Source organism: Triturus cristatus, chromosome 4_1 (assembly GCF_964204655.1).
Source record: "Triturus cristatus chromosome 4_1, aTriCri1.1, whole genome shotgun sequence".
NCBI lineage: Eukaryota > Metazoa > Chordata > Amphibia > Caudata > Salamandridae > Triturus > Triturus cristatus.
Genome location: NC_140585.1, coordinates 3,093,695 through 3,119,540, shown reverse-complemented (window position 1 = coordinate 3,119,540; position 25,846 = coordinate 3,093,695). Strand labels below are relative to the sequence as shown.

At 51.8% G+C, this 25,846-nt stretch overlaps 1 protein-coding gene across 2 annotated transcripts in view; it reads right to left on the bottom strand.

Moving 5' to 3' along the window:
* Positions 1–5,812: 5,812 nt before the first annotated feature.
* Positions 5,813–25,846, bottom strand: part of LOC146839254 (uncharacterized) — a 54,767-nt gene continuing 34,733 nt past the window's right edge. For both annotated transcript variants that reach the window (XM_085651298.1, XM_085651299.1), the window contains exon 2: positions 5,813–8,764. In XM_085651298.1, coding sequence (XP_085507424.1) covers positions 6,899–8,134 — 1,236 coding nt within the window. In that variant the 5' untranslated portion in view covers positions 8,135–8,764 and the 3' untranslated portion in view covers positions 5,813–6,898. The remainder of the gene's footprint in view (positions 8,765–25,846) is intronic.

Genomic DNA, 25,846 nt, shown 5'->3' with positions numbered 1-25,846 from the left:
GGACCAGAATGTTCTGAACCGCAGACCCCAGCGCTATTGCAATCTGCCTACCCCTGCGGGACTTCAGTGGGTACATTAGGGCATTGGGGAGGCCCAGCAGGACATACGCCGGGAGACGCGGCAGCTCTATCCCAAAGTGCTCATCCACCTCGTCCAAGACTTCTTTCCAGTAGGCGGTCAGCACTGGGCAATCCCATAGAATGTGTGTAAGGGTACCTTCCTGCCCGCAGCTCCGCCAGCACCCCTTGTCAGTGTGTTTATGCATTTCATACAGTCTCTCCGGGGTGTAGTACCAGTATGTGGACACCTTAGTGAATGTCTCCGTAAGGCCCGTGTGGTATGCAGAGTGCCGAGCCCGATACGCAATTTGGTCCCATTCCTTGTGGCTGAGTGTCCTACCCAATTCCCTGTGCCAACGCTCCCTCCCCGGGTTGTAGTAGTGAAACGGCGGGGGTTGTAGGTGTTTATACAGATCAGTGATCAGTTTAGCGTCGGAGGTCCGAGTAGCCAACCACCGCTCGTACGGTGTAATTGGACGGGCAGCGGTGGCACGCACCTGAGGCTGGAGGGCCCAATGCCGAACTTGCATGTAGCGCAGTCTGTCCAGCTCCGTCAGGCCGAACTCCTGGCGGAGTTGCTGAAAAGGAACCACGCCCTCCGGACCATAGATCTGGAAGAGTGCCCTGCAGCCCGCCCGTACCCAGTGGGAGAAAACCCCCGGCTCCATCCCCGGGGAGAAGTCCGGGTTGCCCGCAATGGGCGAGAGCGGCGAGGGGAAGGTGGTGAGGCCCCGGGTTTCGCAGACCGCGTCCCACACACGCAGGGGGACCCGCGTAACAAAGGAGGCGTAAAGATTAGGGGGGCGGTGCGTGCGGCGCAAGAATGGGACCTCTTGTAAGGTGCGGCCCGCCACTGCCTGGTCTTGAAAAAGCCAATGTTTGTCGGACTCCCACCTGCTCCACTCCACCAGATAGCGAAGCTGTGCCGCCTGAAAGTACTTACGGAGGTCCGGAATGCCGAGGCCCCCCGCTTCCGGAGCGAGCGTGGAGAGGACCCTCTTCATGCGTGGCCTGCGGCCCTGCCAGACAAAGCGGGAGATGTCAGCCTGCATTTGTCGGATCCAGCCCACCGGGGGCTGGAGCGGAAGGGCTCGGAAAAGATATAGTATCTGGGGCAGCACCGTCATTTTGACCGCCGCGATTCTCCCCAGCCAGGACAGCAGGCCTTTGTTCCATCGGCCAAGCTCGTCCTTGATCTTCCTGCTGAGGGAGGCATAATTGGCCGTAACCATCTCCGATAATGTAGGCGCCAGCAAAATCCCCAGATACGGCACCGTGGACGAGGACCACTGCATGGGGAAGAGCCGTTGAAGATCCCTCCTGGTGTCCGCAGCCAGGGACACGTCTAATGCCATCGACTTGCTCATATTCATTTTGAAGCCGGCCACCCCCGCAAAGGCGTCCAACTCTCGGAGGCAAGCAGGTAGCGACCTCCTAGGGTCATCCAGAGTCAGCAGGACATCATCCGCGTAGAGACTCACGGTGTGGACGTACCGGCCCATCCGGACCCCGACAGCATCCGGATTATTACGGATCCTCTGAGCAAACGGCTCCATGTAGAGGGCAAACAGGAGCGGCGAGAGAGGGCAGCCCTGCCGCGTGCCGCGCTCGATGGCGAAGCCACCAGAGCTACACCCGTTTACCCGCACCGACGCTGAAGGATGCTTATAGCAATTAAATACCATGGTGCGGAACTTATCGCCGATTCCCAGTTTTGTGAGGACCCGCTCAAGATACGGCCAGTGAACTCTGTCGAAGGCCTTCTCCGCATCAACGGACAACAACATCCGCTCCCCCGAGATCCTTGAGGCCTTCTCCAGAACATGCACCACTCTCTTGGTGTTGTCAACCGTCTGTCTACCGGGCACAAAACCAGCCTGGTCCGCCTCCACCAAATCGGGGAGGTGTGGACCCAGCCTGGATGCGAGAATCCCCGTGTACAACTTGAGGTCGACATTTAGGAGCGAGATGGGCCGGTACGAGCCGCAGAGGGCCCGATCCTTCCCAGGCTTCGGGATTACCGCGACCGTCGCCCTCAGGAGATCCGGAGGGATGGCTCCCGGTTCGGAGAAGGAGTTAAACAGCCGCGTAAGGACAGGGGCCACGGTCGTGCAAAAAGTCTTGTAGAAGAGCGACGTGTACCCGTCCGGGCCCGGGGCCTTGCCATGTTTCAGCCGCGCGATAGCCGAAATCACCTCCTCCACATGGATGTCCCGCTCCAGGTGGTCAGCCTGAGCCGGGTCCAGTACCGGGAGGGTCACCGACTCCAGATAGCTATCGGCATCCCGTGGCGGGGAGGGCTCCTCAGCATATAGCGCCTCGTAGAAGCCGCGGAAAGTCTCCGCTACCTCCGCGTCCCCGGAGACAACCCCCCCGTCCGCACCCACCAGTTCTTTCACCACGCTGCGCTGTTGCGCGACCCGGAGCCGGTGTGCTAGGAGCTTGCCACATCTGTCCCCCCCAGTGTAGTAGGCATGTTTCAAGCGTAAGGCGGCGTACTCCGCCCTATCAAGATCCAGAGCCGAGAGGAGCTTCCTCGCTGCCTGCAACTGCCTCCATACCCTCGGCGCTCCCGTACGGCGGTGGACCTGCTCAAGCTCCCGGACTTGAGCTGTCAACTCATCCCTCTTCAGTTGCCGCTCCTTATTCTCGGCTGCAGAGATAGAGATGAATTCCCCCCGTAAGACGGCCTTCAGTGCCGCCCATTGTGTCGCCTGCGAAGTGTCAGTGTTGCTGTTGTGAGTGAGATAGTCCCGTATGACCTCCCCGACGCGTTGTACCACCGATTTTTTGTGTAGAAGTGTGTCCCGGAGGCGCCACGCCCCCCGAGAGGGGGAGGCCGCCGGCCACCGGAAAACGCCGGTGACTGGAGAGTGGTCAGACAGGGACAGGACCCCGATGTCCGCCGCCGTGGCAGCGGCACGCATCGGTCCACTCACCAGGAGGTAGTCCAGCCGTGAGTAGGTGCGGTGTGCGTGCGAGAAGAAAGAGTAGTCCCTATCCGTGGGGTGCAGGGAGCGCCAGAGATCATGCAAGTCCATTTCCGCAATCCGGGCCTTCCCATCCTGGGACAGCTCCCCCGTCTGCGGGAAGCGCTGGGCCGATCTGTCCATCCCAGAGTCAAAGACAATGTTGAGGTCTCCGCCCAAGATAATGTGTCGGTCTGGGGAAGCAGTGACATCCACCAGCGCGGAATCTAGGAAGCGCTCCTGATGCTCGTTTGGGCTATAAACGGAGCCAACTGTAAATGCTATGCCTCCCAGGCGCATGCGATACGCAAGGAGCCTCCCCTTCTGTTCAGCACACTTATGCAACACCTCCCCCCGAAAGGAGCTCGCTAGGAGAATGGCCACCCCCGCTGTCTTGTTCGCTGCCGAGGAAAAGAACTGGGTGGGGAACTTAGCTGATCGCATCCTATGGCAGTCTCGGGGCAATAAGTGTGTCTCCTGCAAAAGGCAAATGTCCGCCTGCGTCCCCTCCAGCAACGACAGGATCGCTCTGCGCTTCACCGGGTTATTCAGACCCTGAACATTAAGGGTCACTACCTTTAGGCCCGGCATTCCTCACAGGGATCGGGAGCGCCATGCAATGGGTAGGGAATCAGCGGGCGGGGCGCGCGGGGCCGCAGCGCGGGACAAGCCAAAACAAAACGGGCATAGACAACATCGGACGGGACCTTCCCAACCCCAAAACAACCCCCTCCCCCACCCAAAACCCACCCTCGGCAACTAGCCATCCCCAAACTCAAACACCCCATAGTCTCAGTCAAGCCCCAAAGGGCAAGTCCGTAGAGAAGAGCAAAGTGGACGTCCGGCCACTCACCTCCCCCCGCTCCCCCCAACCCCCCCGCCCCGTGCCAAGCATGTTAAGAAGCTAAAGACATCTCCCCCCGGAGTGCGTGTTAGGCCGTCAAGGCCACGCTAGAGGAGCCGGTTGAGTCCCCGGCCGCCGCCCTCAGGGCGTCAGCCCTGTCCGCCCTAATGGTAGGGGAGTCCGGGCGCCCTGCACTGGTCGCTGAGCGCCGCCTCGTTGACCTCCGCCGATTCCGTCCCTCCGAGGACCTCCACGACGGCGTAGCTCCCTCCTCCTCCGCTGCCGTGAGCCCCAGGACACCACAAACGTCCTGCAAGGAGCGTAGCTGGTGTAATACTCCGTTCCACCGAAAAATCAGGCGGAAGGGGTGACCCCAAGAGTACGGCGTCTCATGCTCGCGCAAAAAGTCAGTGGCAATCCTAAAGGACCTGCGTTTCTGCAGAGTGATGGCGGAGAGATCCTGGTAAAGCGCCACTGGCCGATCCCGAAAGGTCAGGGGCTGTTTCCTGCGGGCTTCAGCCATAATACGCTCCTTTAGTGAAAAGTCGGGCAGGAAGGCCAGAATGTCCGGCGGGGGTGCCGATGGCTGGCGCTGACGGCCAACCCTATGCGCCCTGTCGATGCTGATGGGAAAGTCCGTAGCCTCCCCCAGGATCTCTCGGAACAGGGCCCGCAGGTAGCCCCCCAGATCGGACCCCTCATCCGCAGTCGGCACGCCCCGCACTCGGATGTTGTTCCTCCGAGATCTGTTCTCAAGGTCCTCAGAGTGGGCCTGGAGCTCCACACACTGTTCCCGGAGGCGAAGAACGTCCTGCTGGAGATGGACTATCTCCTCCGCTCGCTGTTGGCCCTCCGTCTCCGCCGCTTCCACACGCTCACCTAGGCCCTCCACCTCTCTGCGCACTTCTCGGACCTCGCTGGCCACCTCCCGCTTCAGTGTCTGAAAGTCCTCCCTGAGGGAGCTAAACAGTTCCTCCATAAAGGCCCTCGTGACGGGTGGCTCCCCTCCAGTCACATCTGCCGGAGCCCGGGAGGGCCCCGGTGAGGGCTGTGCCCTGTCCCGCAAGTGCTGGGCCCTGCCAAGCATGTCCGGTAGAGTACGGTCCCCTTTCTTCGGGCCTCCTTTTCCAGACATCGCCAGCTCCGCAGTCGGGCACTGGTCCAAGTGCCCCAGGGAAGCTCAGCCGCCGGCTAGCACTCGGCCCGGGTATCCCCCACAAGTGAGGTCGCTGCGTCACAGGTGACAAAATGGCGGCCTAGTCCGGTCACCGGCAGCCGCAAGAGCTAGCGGGAGACAACCAAGGAGGCCGCAGCGGAGGGGTCCCAACAGCTCATCCCTCCGGTAGGCAGCCCAGCAATAGCGGGAGGTCGCCCGCCGCCAGCAGCCAGGACTTCAGCGGAAACCGCCACCACTGTTCCTTCGGGGACAAAATGGCGGCCGGTCGGAGCAAGCCAAAACGACTAGGCCCGGCGACACCTCTGGGGCCCCGAGGCACCCCGCAGTAAAATAGGTACCACCCCCGGCTCCCGATTGTCACGCACAGGGGGCCAGATGGTCCGACCCCATCAGAGAGTCCGCCGTACCTCGGCTAGGGGTCAGGGCTTCCGCAGTGCAAGGTGTCGCCATCACCAGCCCGAGTGCCGGGGCACCCGTCCTAAGCCGTCCACACCGTTGGGCCCCTTCCTGCCAGGCTCCTTCAGTCACCGTCAAGCGGCGGGCCAGATCCCCTCCAAACCGCAACTTTCAGCACCAGGCCCAACCGAGGCGCCCGGACAGCTCTTCAATACGCTCCGCCCCTCGGGCTCGCCGCCGTCGTCCCTTGATCTCGGGCGAACTTTTGGGGGGGTTCCCCCGGGGCGATCCGGACAAAAACAGCACCGGTGCATGCCCCTGATGTTCCGCCACGCTCCTCTCCCGCGCTGAGCCTCAGCGGGGGGAGAGAAGCATAAGAAAAGGGCTTTAGCTTGGCCGGGCCGGAGGAGCTACGGGAGGAAGCGTCCGCTCACCCCGCCATCTTGGCCACGCCCCTTTATTTATTTTTTTAAGGTTTTTCACTGTGCGCGCACCCCGTGATTTTTTTTTTTTAAATAAAATGTTTTTTCACCCTTTGGGGTCCTTTAGGGATCCCCTGACAAAGGCTAGGGGGTCAGGAACTTTCTACCCTGCCCCCTTTTCACGTTCGCCACCTCTCTTTTTCACTCTCGCACCCAAAACAAACAAAATGACGGCCGACACTTCCTGATTTCGACCGATTTGAACGTTGACCGACATGTAACCACCAATCAGAATTACGCTCGCGCACGTTAGGGTGCGCGCACGGTGCGCGCCTATAGATATATATGTACTTTTAACTGCAATTTTCTCAGGAAATACTGAACAGATTGACTCCATACATGCAAAAGGCACCTGCCTGACCTGAGGACTACCTCTCTGCCAAATTTCAAGTAATTCTGTTCAGCTGTTCGGGCTGTACCTTCGACTAAAGGTCCTATGGGAAAATGTATGTGGAAAACGCGTTTTGGGACCCCCCTTTTTTCTCGGCCCCCGCTTGACGAATCACCCCGAGACTTTCAGGGTAGGAGCTGAGCGGAGCGCCCCATTAGTTTAAATTTCGCGAGGATTCGTCAACCGGTGCCAAAGTTATTCAAAATGGAATTTTCAGATTTCCTATGGAAACACGGTCCTAACTATAACTATCTACTGGCGACCGCCAGTAGATAATATATATATACACACACACAAAGTTAGATACCCTTACCCGTATCCCCTTATTCCATGTACACTTACATTTGTTGAAGGCCCTCTGTGATCTAGTGACTCCCAATGTAAATATTAGCGAAATTAACCTGTGTAGCAGCTCACGATGTTGTGCCATCTGTGATGCAGTAAACCCACCCCTAATGCAGTGGATCCGATGTGGGTGTACACCTTCCAAGATCATTGCGCCTGTAGATTTGTTTTTTTTTTACTATTTGTGTTTGATAATGTTATCTTTGTTAAGAAATGGAGTAAAGCTCTTCCCACTTTATAATCTTTCTCTGCTGTGTGTTTGCTGATGGGTCTTTAGATTTGAAGATCTGATAAAGCTCTTCCCACATTCACTGCAACAGTATGGTTTTTCTCCTGAGTGTATTTGCTGGTGGCGTTTTAACTGCGATGCTGTGATAAAGTTCTTCCCACATTCACTGCACTTGAAAGGTTTCTCTCCTGTGTGTATTCGGAGATGGGATCTTAGTGCTGAAGAATCACTAAAGCTTATACCACATTCGCTGCAACTGTATGGTTTTTCTCCAGTGTGAATTCTCTTATGAGTTGCTAGGTGTGACGAACTAGTAAAGCTCTTGTCACATTCACTGCACTTGTATGGTTTTTCTCCTGTGTGTGTCCGATGATGAATTTTCAAGTCAGATTGTTCAGTAAAGCAATTTCCACATTCACTGCACCAATATGGTTTTTTTCCGGTGTGTGTTTTCTTATGAGCAGCTAAGTGCGATGATCTAATAAAATTAGTGCCACATTCTGTGCAACTGTACGGCTTCTCTCCCGTGTGTGTCCGATGATGCCATCTTAAGTTTGATTGGTCCTTAAAGCTCTTTCCACATTCGATGCACCTGTATGGTTTTTCTCCAGTGTGTGTTCTCTCATGAGTGGTTAGGTATGATAAGGTGATAAAGCTCTTTTCACATTCATTGCACTTGTATGGTTTTTCTACTGTGTGTGTCCAATGATGGCGCCTTAGCGCTGAAGGGTCGCTAAAGCTCTTCCCACATTCACTGCACTTAAATGGCTTTTCTCCACTGTGTGTTCTCTGATGAATGGATAGAGGTGCTGCACTTATAAAGCTCTTGCCACATTCACTACACTTGTATGGTTTTTCTCCAGTGTGTGTTCGTTGATGGGTCCTTAAGTGTGAGGGTCTATTAAAGCTTTTTTTGCATTCAGTGCACTGGTATGGTTTTGGTCCGATATGTGTTCCCCTATGGAGATTTAGCCCAGATGCTTGCTTAAAGCTTTTGCCACATTTACTGCAAACGTACTGTTTGTTTTCAGTGTGAATTTGTTGATGGGCCCGTAGGTTTGAGGAGTTGTTAAAGTTTTTGCCACATTCACTACACTTGTATGGTTTCTCTCCTGTGTGTATTCGTTCATGCTGCTTTAATTGAGATGGAAAATCGAAACCCTTCTTACATTCACTGCATGTGTACGTTTTTTCTTTTGCAATCCGGGTCTCTGATTTTTCTCTGTTTTTGGATTCATCCATTGACTGTTTCTGCAGATGGTTCAAATCTGATGATAAAATATATATTTATTGGCTACTTTGCATAGTGTGCTCAAATGCTTTAAACAGTTTTTTGCAGTTTTTGCATGCAAGCTAGCTTACTTTGTCCAAGCATAAGAACAAAGATTAAGGCTCATTTATTGGTGATTAAATAAAGTGACAATACCCCTCGTTATAAGCAGCAGGGTGTCAGTATTTGGTTTAGTGTTGATGATTTCTACACGATCAGAATGATGTTGTAATAGATATGCTCTAAACAGGAATCAGCACTGGTTGCAGGACTTCAGATATTTAGGCACTGTGATTAACCGGCTCACACCACATCAGAGAATACAGTTGGTTTTTAGATACTTGTTTGCACAGACTAAAAACATTTCTTTCAGTCTCCGTGGCTAATGGTAAAGAGGCCGCAGTTCAGACCCTTGCATCAACCAAGTTAGGCTTTCCTACGCTCCAAGACAAATTTGTCAATGTATGGGTTCTTCTGGCTCTCACTGAATTCTTCAGTTTCTTAATATTTATAATTGCCGGCCCCAGTTCTTCAAGTAGACCTCGAATGCGCTCAGTTTTTCAGACTTTTTTTCCTTTACTCATCATCTTCATGGACCCTCTCTGTTAAAATGCAAAGACATTTCAAATCATAGTTAGAAGAGGCTATAATCCTTTAGTTTTGTTGATTATCCAACGTCTACTTCCAATCTTAAACTATGACAAGATTATATGTAAGCAAGTAACACTACAGCTTACAGTGTATAAATTAAAACTGTATTTAAAAACTATCACGGGGCAAAAATGGAAAACAATAACATTACCCACAATAGAAGCATTTCAAAAACATGAAGCAAAACTATGCTGGCGGATATGATTAAAAGAATGAAAGAGGGATGATCATTTGGTAAAGTAATACAGCAGTATCCTTGTGAACAAGCCAAATTCTGAAAAACTTTGCAATATTCATGTTGCAGCATGTTGGAAAAACACCAGCAGAGATCATGAGAATGGAATCATTTATTACACTTTCTTACTAATTTAGCAGTGTCTTATCACACACCTCAATCTTTAGTGAGATAATAAATATAATGGATAATAGCTCTAAATTCCAAACATACAGAAAAAGCTTCTTCAAGTGTACGACAATTTCAACGAGAATTATCTACACAAAAAGCACTGTACTGATTTAACCTCTCACAGGTTCTGGTCTTTCCCTGGGAATACCAGATAGTTGAACCCTTATCTTGTGTCAGGGGATGTTTTGATTTTATACTGGACCAAGGATGTACGACCAGGTAAGGATGAATCAGTTTTTGATGGCCATAGGACTCACACTTTACTCCTATGAACCAGTAAAGCACAGAGGAAGTGCTGAAAAAGTATGTAGTGTCACCCCTGAAACCCTTAGCCCATTAGTTAGGGACTGTTCAGCATATACACCCACCGACTGTCTGGCACTGGGCATCAGTGTGGCATACCCAATACCCTTTTTCTGAATACTCTTGGACCTGTGGAGAATCAGGCCTGCTCTACTACCCTGAACAACTGGACCTGCTTGGCTTGAACCCAGGACCCCATAAATGACTCCAAGGGTCAGCTGTCTGGCGTTCTGTTTAATCTACAAAGAAAACAACAAGCTTCCAGAGGCCCTTTCCCTACAATTGCACAGCTGACCAGTACCAACCAGATCTACCCTGGACCCTGCTGCTGCTGGCCACTGTTAGAGTGACTCCTAACCCAGAAGTGGTGCCTTCCAGGTACTGGACCCTTGGCTGGTGATGGAGTGCAATCCACCTGGCTACACTTCAAAAACCGAGACTTAAAAGTTTTCACCACTTTCTGCCTGGAAAACTTAAGGAGACAAGGTTCACCAATGAATCACCGGCTGGTCTCAGCTTGCAGGTTTGCCTCGGTGATGGAGAACTGGATTGGAGAGAAGTTACTAAGGAATAATGTAGAGGGCTTCATCAGGACCGACATCGAGCAGCAACCCAGTTGACATCAAAGCCTTCCTGTGCATAGACTTCAGACTTTTCCCGCTCTGAACCTTCCTGCCTCCATCCACGCTCTTCAGCATCCTGCCTCCATCCACACTCTTCAGCACCCTGCCTTGGATCCAGATGGCCTCACTAATGACTAGTCGACAACCAGTTTTACTCCCAAAAATGTTCTTACGTCAGAAGGCAAAATTTATATCAGGACAAACCTGGTCCCTGTATCCAACCTTAGCTCCATCATGGTTGGTCTTAACTTTTGACTTTTACCAGGTCTAGTGCGACCAGATAATAGTGGTTAGTGTTTTGTGCTTTTTGGCTCAATTTTTAAATCAAATTTAAAAAGTTCAAATCTGATTGGATTTTTGTTGTTATGATGTTATTTCATCTATTAAACTTTACTCTATTGTTTAGAGTTTACCTAAACAGTGCATACGCGGTCCTTGCGAGATATTTTGTTTACATGAAGTGGGCTTACAGCCCGCCCATAGCTTAACATTGGTTAGCTTCAGCGGCACTACTTTGCTTCACTCCTGGTTGTCATGGCATGCACGGGTCATGTCCTCTTGTCCTTCCACTGTTACCATTTTTGGATCTACTCTGGGAGGTTGTTTGTTCTTTCAGTGAGTCCCTCATCCCCATCCATGTAGCTTCTATTACCTTCTACCCACCCCCTTACATGTTGGTCTTTCCCCTCCCATCCCTCCTGCCCCAAATGGAAGCAAATCTGATCATCTCGAACAGCAAACAGGTCCGTCGTTATGACACAGAATATATATCTCCTTGTACTGTAAAATGTGACCGATTCCGAGTGCCTTTCAAATAAAGAATGCTGCAACATTAGTTATTGTCTCCCAAATATAATTTACCAAGTAAAACATTGTTTCAGCTGTGTTCTTCTACTTTCTCCAGTATACAGTGCTCACCAGTGCAGCATCTCTGTGAAACATGGACAAACTGAGAGAGCGGCTTCTCTTCCGAGATTAAGGACCCCGTAGAACAGGAACTGAGGCTCTGACACAGGCCTTTGCCTGCACCCCTCTAGGCCACTGTACTCTTCTCATCGCCATTAGTGTATTGCACTCTGTGCCACTCCACGTCACTCTACAACACTCCATGCCACTGCATTCTGCGTTACTGCACCACCCCACCCTACTCAAAGCCAGTGCACTCTACTCTGCATCACTGCACTCCATGACTCTACCCTATGCAGGAATTAAGGTTTGTGGCCAAGGGCAACAGGTTTTCAGGGGTATTTTGTCCTTGGTACAAGGCCCAACCCCCTGCAGCACAAACCCTTTGGCTGCCAGTTTGCAGGACCACAAAGGATCAGGGAAGGACTATGTCTGCAGTTAAGGTGATATTTGCAAATATGCATGTGTAGATATGCTCATGCGAATATCTGAGTGTTTACAAGTACACTTTTCTTTCAACCACTTTTTCCCAACTCTGGAAGACGGTTTACATCTGCCATTGTCAGGAGTACATTTCCAAACTTTCTCAGTATGGGAAAGGATAAGAGAAGAGTTGGTGAAAACCCGTAAAACATGCAGGTTAGTAGGTTTGTACAGACTCAAATGGGAATCCTATCCCTGGAACTATTGCTTACCACTACCTTCAGCCCCAGTACGTATATCTGCAGAAACGTGGCAACGTTAGGGAAACACTAGTATTCAAACCCTAACATCAGAGGTCTCATAAAATGAGATTGCTGCCGCATTACATGGCACAAAAGGGACAAGTGGATTTTGTTACAGGGCAAGTAGATTTGTGAGACAACCTGCCCCATGGACAAGGAGATATTTTATTAAATTCCACACGCCTGCTACACCATTGGACTCTACTCTACGTCACTCTACTCTAGTCTGCACCACTTCACTCTACGCAGCACCACTCCATGTCTCTCTACACTGCACTCTACTACACTCCACTCTGCACCACCCAATGCCACATACTCTGCACCACATTGCACCACTTCCATCGACTCTGCACCACTACATACTACTGTGCTCTACACCACTCTACTCTACACTACACTACTTTACTAAACTCTACACCACTCTATTCTATGCCATTGCACTCCACGCCAAGGCACTACACTGTACACCACTCTACGCCACTCCACTCCATGCCCTGCCACTGTATGCAGCTCTATGCCACTCCACTTAGTACCACTTCACTCTACACCACGGCACTCTTATGTCACTGCACAACACGACTGTAGGCCACTCTACTCTGCACTACTCTATACCATGCCATTTTTTGATTTTTTAAAGCCCTGATCTGGAAAATCCTCATTGAGTATGGTGAGCATTCTGTATACAACTATACTGAGAAAGCTAAACAAGTGAATGCCAATTCCAAAACAAATGCCCTACTACAGACAGTTTTTATCTCTATCAAACCCCTGACACACACCAAACCTACAGTATAAAATGAAGTTGATATCAGTACAGAACTGAGTACTGAAAACAGTTTTTACGCTATAAAGAGAACTCAGTCTGTACCACACAGTTTGCCAACACTGAAACTCTCATGAGAAGTACACAAGAGTCCACAAAAGAATCTACGAAGAACAATGTACACTCTATGTAATAGTTGTAAAAAAGAAGATACTATTTGATAATAACCAAGGTGCTAAAGATCATACAACCTGCACCCTTCATACTGGGGTGAAAACTTTACAGATAGCCTTTCTTCTGAAGCAAAACAAGCATGTGTACATAGGTTAGTACCTGGTGCAAACACTCTTCCCTGTTAAGTATAAATTATCATGCTAACACAATTCTCTCTAACATGGCTGCTTACAAAAGTTAGTATCTAATACGTAGAATCTTTCTCCTTTTGTACACTTATTTTGCAGAACCAAAATGTCGTGTGGAGCATAATGAATACAAGTCAACTGTCACAAGCACAGAGTTACTCTTGAATGCAAACATTTACCACGTGTTCCTTATCTCTACACAGCTATGATACATTAGAGGCACACACATTTTGCAAACACTTACACCCACTAGCTGCACTCAAGATGTACAAAATTACACAGACTTAATATGGCAGCTACTCGCCAGTATTTCAACATTAAAATAAACTTGCACACTTATCAGATGATGTCATCAAGGATGTCATTTGAGATATCAGTGATGCCATAAATTATACTAGGACATGTCATGAGTGATGTATTTTGTGAGCAAGCTAGTTAGCACTGCTAACGATCACTGCTGAATTTCTGTGTTTTTCATTTAGTTCAAAACGTTAATGTTGACACGGACTAATTCACCAAACTCAGGGGTGAAGAATTTAATAAAATATCTCCTTGTCCATGGGGCAGGTTGTCTCACACATCTACTTGCCCTGAAACAAAATCCACTTGTCCCTTTTGTGCCATGTAATGCGGCAGCAAATTATGGCAACAATCTCATTTTATGAGATCTCTCATGTGGCCTCTCTGATTATATCAGGGCTCATACCATGTTAGGGTTTGAATACTAGTGTTTCCCTAACGTTGCCACGTTTCTACAGATATACATACTGGGGCTGAAGGTAGTGGTAAGCAATAGTTCCAGGGATAGGATGCCCTTTTGAGTCTGTGCAAACCTACTAACCTGCAAGTTTTAAGGGTTTTCCCCAACTCTTCTCTAATCCTTTCCCATACTGAGAAAGTTTGGAAATGTACTCCTGACAACAGAGTTGGGAAAAAAGTGGTTGAAGGAAAAGTGTACTTGCAAACTCTCAGATATTCGCAAGAGCAAATCTACACATAGATATTTGCTCATGCTAATGAATATTCTTACTGCTTTTAGACGCTCATGGAACTATCCTCGAGTGCGACTGAATCCTCCGCTACACCAATTAAATACTCTGACTAAAAATCTTCTACATAAATCTTCGGTTGAGTGAAACTAAAATCATTCCTACAGTCTTGCGCAAACGTGAAAAACTGTGTTTTTCTATTTTCTGACTAAAACTGCGCAAACTCAATGAAAGAATACTATATTTTGCGCAGGCTCAAAGATCCAAAAAATAACTACTGCGCACACTCCAAAAGACAACACTATTGTAATGCGCAAACTCCCTCACGATAATTGAACAGGAAAACCTTACTTGGTTCAAAAGAAAAGGTAGTGTCTCCACGGTACTTCCTACCGTCGCGACGAACTAAAAACGACGGTAACAAAACGACGCCACTACCTTTACTAGCCCTTCACGCTGCAAGGTACTAAAGGAGACTCACGTGGACATTCTACACCTGCTGTCTGGCTTCAAACACTAGAACGCTGTACTGTGTTTTGCTTCTTGGCGGCCATCTTTGATTTCCTTTTGCCAAATGCTTGCCTAAAAAACCTTATTCTCTGTGAGTGGAGAGGGGTTTTCAGAGTCACTGAATTAACAGCCTCGACTCCTGTGACTTGATTTGGGCAATGTTCTGACAACTATTTAGACTTTCTTTATTAATTTGGCCCCAAAGTAGGTCTGGCGTTAACCAGGACCTTTTGCGTTTATTAAAATTCTCTGTCTATCGGCTGGCTTCATTGTAATTGACAGCATTCTGCTCTTTCACAAAGAGTATATCAGCATACAAAGTAGTTTTGTTAAGTGCTAGGAACTACTGAGGCAATGTGTGCTTGAGACCGAAGGCAATCTTTGTTTTTGTCAATGTTTGTTATAATGGTGAGGGCCCGGCAGCTCCCACACCAATAAGGTTTTACAAACACAATGGTAAAACAATTCACACATTGACACAACCAAAAGGCTGACCACCAACTTCAGACCTACTGGCTTTGCCAATGCTAGTTTGTTTGCATGTTTCCCTTAATCTTATTGAAACTGGTTACACTTATTTTCCATTGTGAATATTTTTGGGAGATACTAGTCTACATCAACACATTTTACTAAATGATGCTTCAAAGAAATGGTACCTACAATTTTACGGTTGTTTAGTGAAATGTTTTTTTCCCCCTACTTGCATGTTTTTGTAAACATTTTATTTTGAAAGCAAAGAATCATTAACCTTGCTTTCAAGCTTCTGCAAGTATGTGAATCTAATCAGAGAGCATTCTGGGAGCATTTTTTCATAGCCTCATATTGCTAATCTTTGAAAATGTGTGTACACATTTTTATACCGGAACCACTGTCAGCAGTGCAGTCAGACCTTACAACATTACTTGGAGTGCTCACCCTAATAATAAAAGCTTTGCAATAATGAAGCATAAATACAAGTTTGAATTTAACACAGGGACACAAATATTACCGTAACTGCAGACAGTGCCCTTCCCTGATCCACAATGAGGTACTGCAAACTGGCAGCCAAAGGGTTTGTGCTGCAGGGGGTTGGGCCTACTTGTCCCAAGGACAAAATACAGATGAAAACTTGTTGCCCGTGACCCCAAACAATATGTCCTGGGCGTCGGGCTATAGGAATTTCACATCCCTGCATACTAAAAGATTACTTTAACTTTTACTTTCAGTGAATATGTATATACACACACACACATATATATAGACACCACACTGACAGCCTCACTTAACACCAACTTCCATAGTGTTGCCACTAGGAGTAGATACTGGAAGGAAAAGGTTTCTGCCCCATTAATGATGCCTTTAGTAGTAGGAGATGTGGAACCTCAGATTCAGCAAACCTTCAAAAAAGGACCCCAATTCCAACAAATAAAAACTGACAGAGAAGAGTACATACAACCTTGACTGTAGGCTGAAAGCACAAATTTACAGGCTGAAGCAGCTGCTACGTGCTGAGTTACACCAATATAATTTAACAAGGACATGTAAGGTGTCCGAAAACAAGTTTAAAATGGAGTACAATATTAAATTGGCGCAGAGAACATTATCTGGCCCATTACACAAAGCTAGAAGGAAAAAAGTCTTCTGCTCGAATTAATCAGTCAGCACTGATTTCATGGAAAATGGTGTGGAACTTGCAGGATGACACAATATACCTGAAAGGCGACGACACGGACACCCTCTCACTGGATATTTCATGTGTGTATCACCCAAAGTGTCTAATCACATAAAGGCTACTGATAATCAAGCAGTCCAAGCAGAAAATACGGATTATAGAGATCAACTGTATATTAGGGCTAGTATACAAAATAAAAACAGATCAAAGGCCTGAAGGAGGCAAAAACACTGGCCTTGGAAAGCACTAACAGGACCAACCCGAACTCAAGTAGCAAGTTTTAGAAAAATCTCACCCAACTGTCAACATTCAAACAAACAACTAAATTGTGCAAATCACAGTTTACAGTCAAAAACAGAAGTCTTCACAGCAACAACAACAAAAAAACTGTAACCATTCTATTTTCCCAACATGACCCCCAGCACAACATCCAAGCACATACGCCTAGAGCACATCCTGGAACAAGGTCTGCTTCAGTTCGAACACTTATATGTAATAAAATAAAACAAGCATTTGCAATGCAATTAGTCTTGCATGTGTGAAAGTTATAGCTCTTGGCAATGTAAATGACAATGTACTCAACTTTTGTTTTTTGTATGCAGTGATGATATTTGCATAGCACTATTGCCATTCGTATGACTGTGCAGGGCTGGAGAACCAGAAAATGGGAAATAGATTAGTGGGGAGGGGGTGAGGATATGTAACAACATCCTTGAAAAAGCAAACACTCATAGGGAATGCAAGTTTAAGTAAAGCAGGAGAAGTAAACACAGTAGGGAGGTGGGCGGTGTCAGATGAGAGTGGTGGTGGGGGGTCATATTCAGAAGGAGGCCACTACACCATGGTGCAGAAGATAAATCCATGCGATCGGTTGGATTTATTGCGAGTGGACCAAAGACGAGTAGAGCAGCAAACTGTTGGGAGGTGTGTGGTGTGAGATGAGTATGGCAAGGGTGAGCCCCTACATAGTGGTGAGGCAGCTAATCCATACGATTACAAATGGACTAAAGACGAACCTAAGAGCAAACCTAATGCATTCAGCTGAGCACGGATTTGCGTTACCGTCCAAAACATTGATCATAGCGTCGCGAAGCGGGCGCTGAACTGATACACCAGCAGACGAAAGCAAAAGGGTGCACAGAAAGGAACACACACAAAAAAGAGTAAGACCACATGTAACAGGAGCAGTCGGCAGGGAGGGTCCAAAACACCAAAAGGAGGTACTAATTAAGCATCGAACGGCTGCATTCTAGAACTCATACGCTCAAACTCCTCCGCTTTCCAAATTGATTAATCCGACCACTTCCCCATCCCTTTCCAAATAATTCTGAACGTTGCCCCTTTATACTAATCTTACTAACACATGATAACTTGCGCCCAACCCTTTAGAAAGCTTCCTAAAGATGGCCTAATTGATATCTTTACATATAAATGTTTCCAGTCAGACCATTCGAGTAACATTATTTCCACTGTCTCGATTAGAACAGTACCATCTACAATGCTGCGGACATAACTGCTGCTTTCTTCTGGAGGCTCCACATGTACCTATCCATGTGTTTCAGAATTACCACTCAACTAAATCTTCACTATCAAATGGAAACAGTGGAGTGTAGGCTAGCACAGGGCTGCCGGGTGGTGCAGCAGAGGGGTATCACTGACTGACTGCACAGATCCAAACCGCATGCACACGATCCCGCGTGAGGAAGGGACCGCACCCCAGCCCAGCGGACCATGGCACCTGCATCAAGTGCCTGAGTGAGCTGCAGCATTTTCCTAATAAAGTAAACGCTTCTGTCAGTGCAGCTCCCTGGTAGTGCAGCAACTAGCTGTACAGCAGCCCTGGTAGTGCAGCGAACAGCAGTGCAGCTCCCCTGGTAGTGCAGCGAACAGCAGTGCAGCTCCCCTGGTAGTGCAGCGCCCCTGGTAGTGCTGCCACCAGCAGTGCAGCTACCCTGGTAGTACAGCGAACAGCAGTGCAGCTCCCCTGGGAGTGCAGCGCCCCTGGTAGTGCTGCCAGCAGCAGTGCAGCGCCCCTGGTAGTGCTGCCACCAGCAGCACAGCGGCCCTGGTAGTGCAGCCACCAGCAGTGCCGCTCCCCTGATAGTGCAGCGAACAGCACTGCAGCGCCCCTGGTAGTGGAGTGAACAGCAGTGCAGCGCCCTTGGTAGTGCAGCGAACAGCTGTGCATCACCCCTGGTAGTTCTGCTATTGGTAGTGCAGCGGCCCTGGTAGTGCAGCGCCCCTGGTTGTGCAGAGACCGGCAGTGCAGCTACCAGCAGTGCAGCGCCCCTGGTAGTGCTGCGACTGGCAGTGCAGCACCCCTGGTAGTGCAGTGCCCCTGGTAGTGCAGCACCCCTCGTAGTGTAGAGACCGGCAGTGCGCACCCCAGGTAGTGCAGTGACCTGCAGTGCAACCACCAGCAGTGCAGCGCCCCTGGTAGTGCAGCAACCAGCTGTGCAGCGCCCCTGGTAGTGCAGCGACCTGCTGTAGTACGGCCCTGGTAGTGCAAAGACCAGCAGTGCAGCTCCCCTGGTAGTGCAGCGAACAGCAGTGCAGCTACCAGCAGTGCAGCGCCCCTGGTAGTGCTGCCACCAGCAGTGCAGCGGCCCTGATAGTGCTGCGACCAGCTGTACGGCCCTGGTAGTGCAGCGAACAGCAGTGCAGCACCCCTGGTAGTGCAGCGAACAGCAGTGCAGCTCCCTGGTAGTGCAGCGAACAGCAGTGCAGTGCCCCTGGTAGCGCAGCGAACAGCAGTACAGTGCCCCTGGTAGTGCAGCAAACAGCAGTGCAGCGCCCCTGGTAGTGCAGCAAACAGCAGTGCAGCGCCCCTGGTAGTGCAGCAAACAGCAGTGCAGCGCCCCTGGTAATGCAGCAAACAGCAGTGCAGCGCCCCTGGTAATGCAGCAAACAGCAGTGCAGCGCCCCGGGTAGTGCAGCAAACAGCAGTGCAGCGCCCCTGGTAGTGCAGCAAACAGCAGCGCAGCGCCCCTGGTAGTGCAGCAAACAGCAGTGCAGCGCCCCTGGTAGTGCAGTGACTGTGCAGCGCCCCTGGTAGTGCAGCAACCAGCTGTACAGTAGCCCTGGTAGTGCATCGAACAGCAATGCAGCTACCAGCAGTGCAGCGCCCCTGGTAGTGCAGCGACCAGCTGTACAGCTGCCCTGGTAGCGCAACGACCAGCAGTGCAGCTCCCCTGGTAGTGCAGCGCCCCTGGTAGTGCTGCGACCAGCAGTGCAGCGCCCCCGGTAGTGCTGCGACCAGCTGTAAAGCGGCCCTGGTAGTGCAGCGACCAGCTGTACAGCGGCCCTAATAGTGCAGCGACCAGCTGTGCAGCGGCCCTGGTAGTGCAGCACCCCTGGTAGTGCAGCGATCAGCAGTGCAGCACCCCTGGCAGTGCAGCTCCCTAGGTAGTGCAGTGACCTGCAGTGCAGTGCCCCAGGTAGTGCAGCGAACAGCAGTGCAGCGACCAGCGATGCAGCACCCCAGGTGGTGCAGTGACCAGCAGTGCAGTGCCCCAGGTAGTGCAGCGCCCCAGGTAGTGCAGCGACCGGCAGTGCAGCACCCCTGGTAGTGCAGTGACCGGCAGTGCAGCACCCCTGGTAGTGCAGTGACCGGGAATTCATTGCCCCTGGTAGTGCAGTGACCGGCAATGCAGCGCCCCAGGTAGTGCAGTGACCGGCAATGCAGCGCCCCAGGTAGTGCAGAGACCAGTAGTGCAGTGCCCCTGGTAGTGCAGTGCCCCGGGTAGTGCAGTGACCTGCAGTGTAGCACCCCAGGTAGTGCAGTGACCTGCAGTGCCCAGCAATGCAACACCCTAGATAGTGCAGTGACCAGCAGTGCAGTGCCCCAGGTAGTGCAGTGACCTGCAGTGTAGCGCCCCAGGTAGTGCAGTGACCAGCAGTGCTGCGCCCTAGGTAGTGCAGTGACCAGGAGTGCAGCGCCTCAGGTAGTGCAGCGTCCCAGGTAGTGCAGCGCCCCAGGTAGTACAGTGACCTGCAGTGCAGCGCCCCAGGTAGTACAGTGACCTGCAGTGCAGCGCCCCAGGTAGTGCAGTGACCTGCAGTGCGGCGCCCCAGGTAGTGCAGTGACCTGCAGTGCAGCGCCCCAGGTAGCGCAGTGAGCTGCAGTGCAGTGACTTTCAGTGTAGCGCTCCAGGTAGTTCAGTGACCAGCAGTGCAGTGCCCCAGGTAGTGCAGTGACCAGCAGTGCAGCACCCCAGGTAGTGCAGTGACCTGCAGTGTAGTGCCCCAAGTAGTGCAGCAACCAGCTATACAGCGGCCCTGGTAGTGCAGCGAACAGCAATGCAGCTACCAGCAGTGCATCGCCCCTGGTAGCGCAGCGACCAGCTGTACAGCTGCCGTGGTAGTGCAACAACCAGCAGTGCAGCTCCCCTGGTAGTGCTGCCACCAGCAGTGCAGCGCCCTTGATAGTGCTGCCACCAGCTGTACAGAAGTCCTGGTATTTCAGCGACCACCAGTGCAGCTCCCCTGGTAGTGCTGCGACCAGCAGTGCAGCGCCCCTGATGGTGCTGCGAGCAGCAGTGCAGCGGCCCCGATAGTGCTGCGACCAGCTGTTCAGCGGCCCTGGTAGTGCAGCGGCCAGCAGTGCAGCGCCCCTGGTAGTGCAGCAAACAGCAGTGCAGCTCCCTAGGCCGTGCAGAGACCTGCAGTGCAGTGCCCCAGGTAGTGCTGTGACCAGCAGTGCAGTGCCCCTGGTAGAGCAGCAACCAGCTGTGCAGCGCCCCTGGTAGAGCAGCAACCAGCTGTACAGTGGCCCTGGTAGTGCAGCGAACAGCAATGCAACTACCAGCAGTGCAGCACCCCTGGTAGCACAGCGACCAGCTGTACAGCTGCCCTGGTAGTGCAACGACCAGCAGTGCAGCTCCCCTGGTAGTGCAGCGAACAGCAGTGCAGCTCCCCTGTAGTGCTGCGCCCCTGGTAGTGCTGCCCTGGTATTTCAGCGACCACTAATGCAGCTCCCCTGGTAGTGCTGTGACCAGCAATGCAGCGTCCCTGGTAGTGCTGCGACCAGCTGTACAGCGGCCCTGGTAGTGCAGCGACCAGCTGTACAGCGGCCCTGGTAGTGCAGCAAACAGCAGTGCAGCGCACCTGGTAGTGCAGCAAACAGCAGTGCAGCACCCCTGGCAGTGCAGCAAACAACAGTGCAGTTCTTTAGGTAGTGCAGTGACCTGCAGTGCAGTGCCCCAGGTAGTGCAGTGACCAGCAATGCAGCTGCCCTGGTAGTGCAACGACCAGCAGTGCAGCTCCCCTGGTAGGGCTGTGACCAGCAGTGCAGCGTCCCTGGTAGTGCTGCGATCAGCTGTACAGCGGCCCTGGTAGTGTAGCAAACAGCAGTGCAACGCCCCTGGTAGTGCAGCAAACAGTGCAGCACCCCTGGCAGTGCAGCGACCGGCAGTGCAGCTCCCTAGGTAGTGCAGTGACCTGCAGTGCAGTGCCCCCCAGTGTTAGAAATGGGATTTCTGGTTGGCTAGGGCTTGCGCCAAAGCCAGGCAGAAACCACCACTCTAGTCAGGGCTGGGGAGTTACACGCCAAAGATAACCCCTGCTCACCCCCTTGGTAGCTTGGCACGAGCAGTCAGGCTTATCCCGGAGGCGATGTGTAAAGCGTTTGCGCGCGCACCCAGCAACAACACCCAAGGCCCACCCCAAAGGAAACTCCACACAAGGTTATATATAAAAATAGCCTTTGTATTATACCAAAACACATTAGATAATATTCACACAATTTACACTGTGCCAACTGGCACGGGCAGAATTTTACAAGGGATTATACGTACAGGGGACAGGGCCACATGGACCACTGTCAGGAATTAGCACTTTTAGAACTTAGCACTTAGAACATAGGATATAAAAACACTGTAGCACAAAATAGAACATGTAGCGCACAACTAGTAACCACTGGTAACAGGTAAGTACCACCTACGCAACCCTAACCACCGTAGGAAAATATCGCACAGGGAACCAGGACCTCACTAGCACCACCTGTACTAGGAGAAAAACAACCACCTAAGTATCACAATACCTGTAGGGGTATAAGCACATTACACATGACGCATAAAAACACATTCAGAGGTGTAAACACAGGCAGGGACAATAGCGCAAAACTCACATTAGCCACCCTCTGTGGCAGTCCCTAGGCCAACTGGCCTTGTCGGGGCTAGGACGCCCTGAGTCCAGCAGAGTCAGGGCGCGCCTGCGCAAACCAGGGCGCACAAGGCACAACCTACACGTTGCAGCTGCCCACTAAGTGCTGGGCAGCTGGGAAAGGGAGCGTGGACACCACTGTGCCTTTAAAACCAATCTGTCGCACTTGGAGCCTCTCTGGGCTCTAAAACAATAATGCCGCCGTTCGAGTCCTGCTCGGGGGACTCGAAATCGCCAGAAGAAATGCCCCCTGGGAGCCTTCTAGGCTCCTACAGAATGCGCCTTTTTGGAGCCTCGTGGGCTCTGAGAACAAGAATGCCCCAGAGTTGCTGCTTCCTTTGTCAGAGGGAGGGGGGCCTCGTTGGAGCGGCCCACTGCCAAGCGGGGCCGCTCTGGAATGAATGCAGGTGCCCCTCTCCGTTGGAGCGCCACTAGCGCTCTCGTCAGTGCTGCCCCCGTCAGAGCGGCCCGCTACTGCGGCGCCGCTGTGGGGGACAGGGCAGAGACTACAGCCACACGGAGTCCCGCTTACCTGGGACTCCCGCGTGGTCTCTGCTCAGTCCTTCTCCCGGGCACTTCACCACAAGGAACCCCGGAGCCCCACTCACCGGATGTGGGCAGGACTCCTCCGGTCACCTTCCTCGTGGGCTTGGATGCGGAGCCTACGGGCTCCGTGCACGAAGGCGGCACATCCCAGTGCGGGGTGTGCTCCCGCCTGGGTGGGGGCGCAGTACTTCTCCTCAGGCCCCCCCCGGGCGCAGGGTAGGCTCCTGCCTGCTCCGGGGCTTACAATCCAGCGCGAGTCCTCGGTGGGAGGCGGGGTAGGCTCCCGCCCTCCTACTTCCAGTCCTGGTTGTCCCGGAGGCCCGCCCTCGGCCTGCCTGACTTCCTGGAGGTCCCGGCTCTGGGCTGCAGCGGTGATTTGCGGTCAAATGCCGGGTGGGCACCAGCTCTTTTCAAAGGCAATCAATCGAGGTGAGCACTCGATATAGAAATAATTAAATAAGCGGGGTAGGCACCCGCGAGCGAGCGCCAAAATGCGGGGTGGGCACCCGCTGTAGATCTCGGTAACCAGAGGGGGAATCCCTACGCCGGGGATTCCCTCTTTTAGGAGCAGCCGTTCGGTGCTGCAGAGGCGTCACAGAAGCGCTCTCTAAGCGCTGGGGTCCAAATAAAACGCTCCTAGCGCTATAAGGCAAAGAAAAGCGCTCCCAGGCGCTTAGGGATAAAAACCAGGCCCAGCAAAGTTTTAGGAAGGTAGGCAGGGGGGCAAGGCTGGGCCAGGGGCCAGCTCACGGGGCCCTCCAGGCAGGAAGGCAGTCCTCAGTGGCGGTTCCTCCTGGCCTCCAGCAGCAGCAGCCCCCCTCAGATAGGATCCTGGAAGAGAACAACTCTGTGGGGACGCAGCCCCATTTTTATACACCTTTTCCCTTTGTTCTGGGTTCAGGGTGAGGGGGAAAACCAGTCGCAGCTGGTTGGGGAGCACCCTTGATGTGCTCAGCCCCTCACTCTATTAACTGGCAGGGCTAGGGTCATCAGTCGCACCACAGGGGGCGGAGCCAGCATTGTGTAGGGAAAGCCCTGCCCTATTCAGGACCAAGGTGCACTCCTCCCCAGCCATCAGCATGCTAATCTCACACTCACCACTGGGGCAGACCCACCCAGACTCCTGGAGCCAGGCTCACCAGCCAGCTCCAGCCAATCACACGCCAGACACATTTTACACTAATATGCCAACTCCTAGAAGTGGCACTTTCGCACCGGACATAATCACGCATTATACATCATTGCGAAGCATTCGATCACACGAGTCCGCACATACCAAACTCGAGCCTGCACACCCCACGCATCAGGAACTACAAGGGACACATACATTCCCCATGCATTCCTATGGGAGGGCAGGCCTATCTCACCACATGCACTCAGAGTGTGCACGCACTTTACTCTGGGACACAGGGAAAGTGCGCAGAAACCAAAAATCACTACCACCAGGTCACCAGTAAAAGCAAAAAGTTCAGGGGTGAACCTGCCAGAAGGGCCAAGTCCAACACCCAGGTACTGCAGCGAACAGCTGTACAGCTGCCCTGGTAGTGCAACGACCAGCAGTGCAGCTCCCCTGGTAGTGCAGCGAACAGCAGTGCAGCTCCCCTGTAGTGCAGCGCCCCTGATAGTGCAGCGACCGGCAGTGCAGTTCCATAGGTAGTGCAGTGACCTGCAGTGCAGTGCCCCAGGTAGTGCAGTGACCAGCAGTGTAGCGCCCCTGGTAGTGCAGCACCCCTGGTAGTGCAGCGACCAGCAATGCAGCACTCCAGGGAATGCAGTGACCAGCATTGTAGCGCCCCAGGTAGTGCAGCGCCCCAATTAGTACAGCGACCGGCAGTGCAGCACCCCTGGTAGTGCAGTGACCGGCAATGCAGCGCCCCAGGTAGTGCAGTGACCGGCAATGCAGTGCCCCAGGTAGTGCAGTGACTGGCAATGCAGCGCCCCAGGTAGTGCAGTGACCAGTAGTGCAGCGCCCCAGGTAGTGCAGTGACCTGCAGTGTAGCACCCCAGGTAGTGCAGTGACCTGCAGTGCAGTGCCCCACTGTTAGAAATGGGATTTCTAGTTGGCTAGGGCTTGCGCCAAAGCCAGGCAGAAACCACCACTCTAGTCAGGGCTGGGGAGTTACACGCCAAAGATAACCCCTGCTCACCCCCTTGGTAGCTTGGCACGAGCAGTCAGGCTTATCCCGGAGGCGATGTGTAAAGCGTTTGCGCGCGCACCCAGCAACAACACCCAAGGCCCACCCCAAAGGAAACTCCACACAAGGTTATATATAAAAATAGCCTTTGTATTATACCAAAACACATTAGATAATATTCACACAATTTACACTGTGCCAACTGGCATGGGCAGAATTTTACAAGGGATTATATGTACAGGGGACAGGGCCACATGGACCACTGTCAGGAATTAGCACTTTTAGAACTTAGCACTTAGAACATAGGATATAAAAACACTGTAGCACAAAATAGAACATGTAGCGCACAACCAGTAACCACTGGTAACAGGTAAGTACCACCTACGCAACCCTAACCACCTTAGGAAAATATCGCGCAGGGAACCAGGACCTCACTAGCACCACCTGTACTAGGAGAAAAACAACCACCTAAGTATCACAATACCTGTAGGGGTATAAGCACATTACACATGACGCATAAAAACACATTCAGAGGTGTAAACACAGGCAGGGACAATAGCGCAAAACTCACTTTAGCCACCCTCTGTGGCAGTCCCTAGGCCAACTGGCCTTGTCGGGGCTAGGACGCCCTGTGTCAAGCAGAGTCAGGGCGCGCCTGCGCAGGCTGCGCAAACCAGGGCGCACAAGGCACAACCTACACGTTGCAGCTGCCCACTAAGTGCTGGGCAGCTGGGAAAGGGAGCGTGGGCACCACTGTGCCTTTAAAACCAATCTGTCGCACTTGGAGCCTCTCTGGGCTCTAAAACAATAATGCCGCCGTTGGAGTCCCGCTCGGGGGACTCGAAATCGCCAGAAGAAATGCCCCCTGGGAGCCTTCTAGGCTCCTACAGAATGCGCCTTTTTGGAGCCTCGTGGGCTCTGAGAACAAGAATGCCCCAGAGTTGCTGCTCCC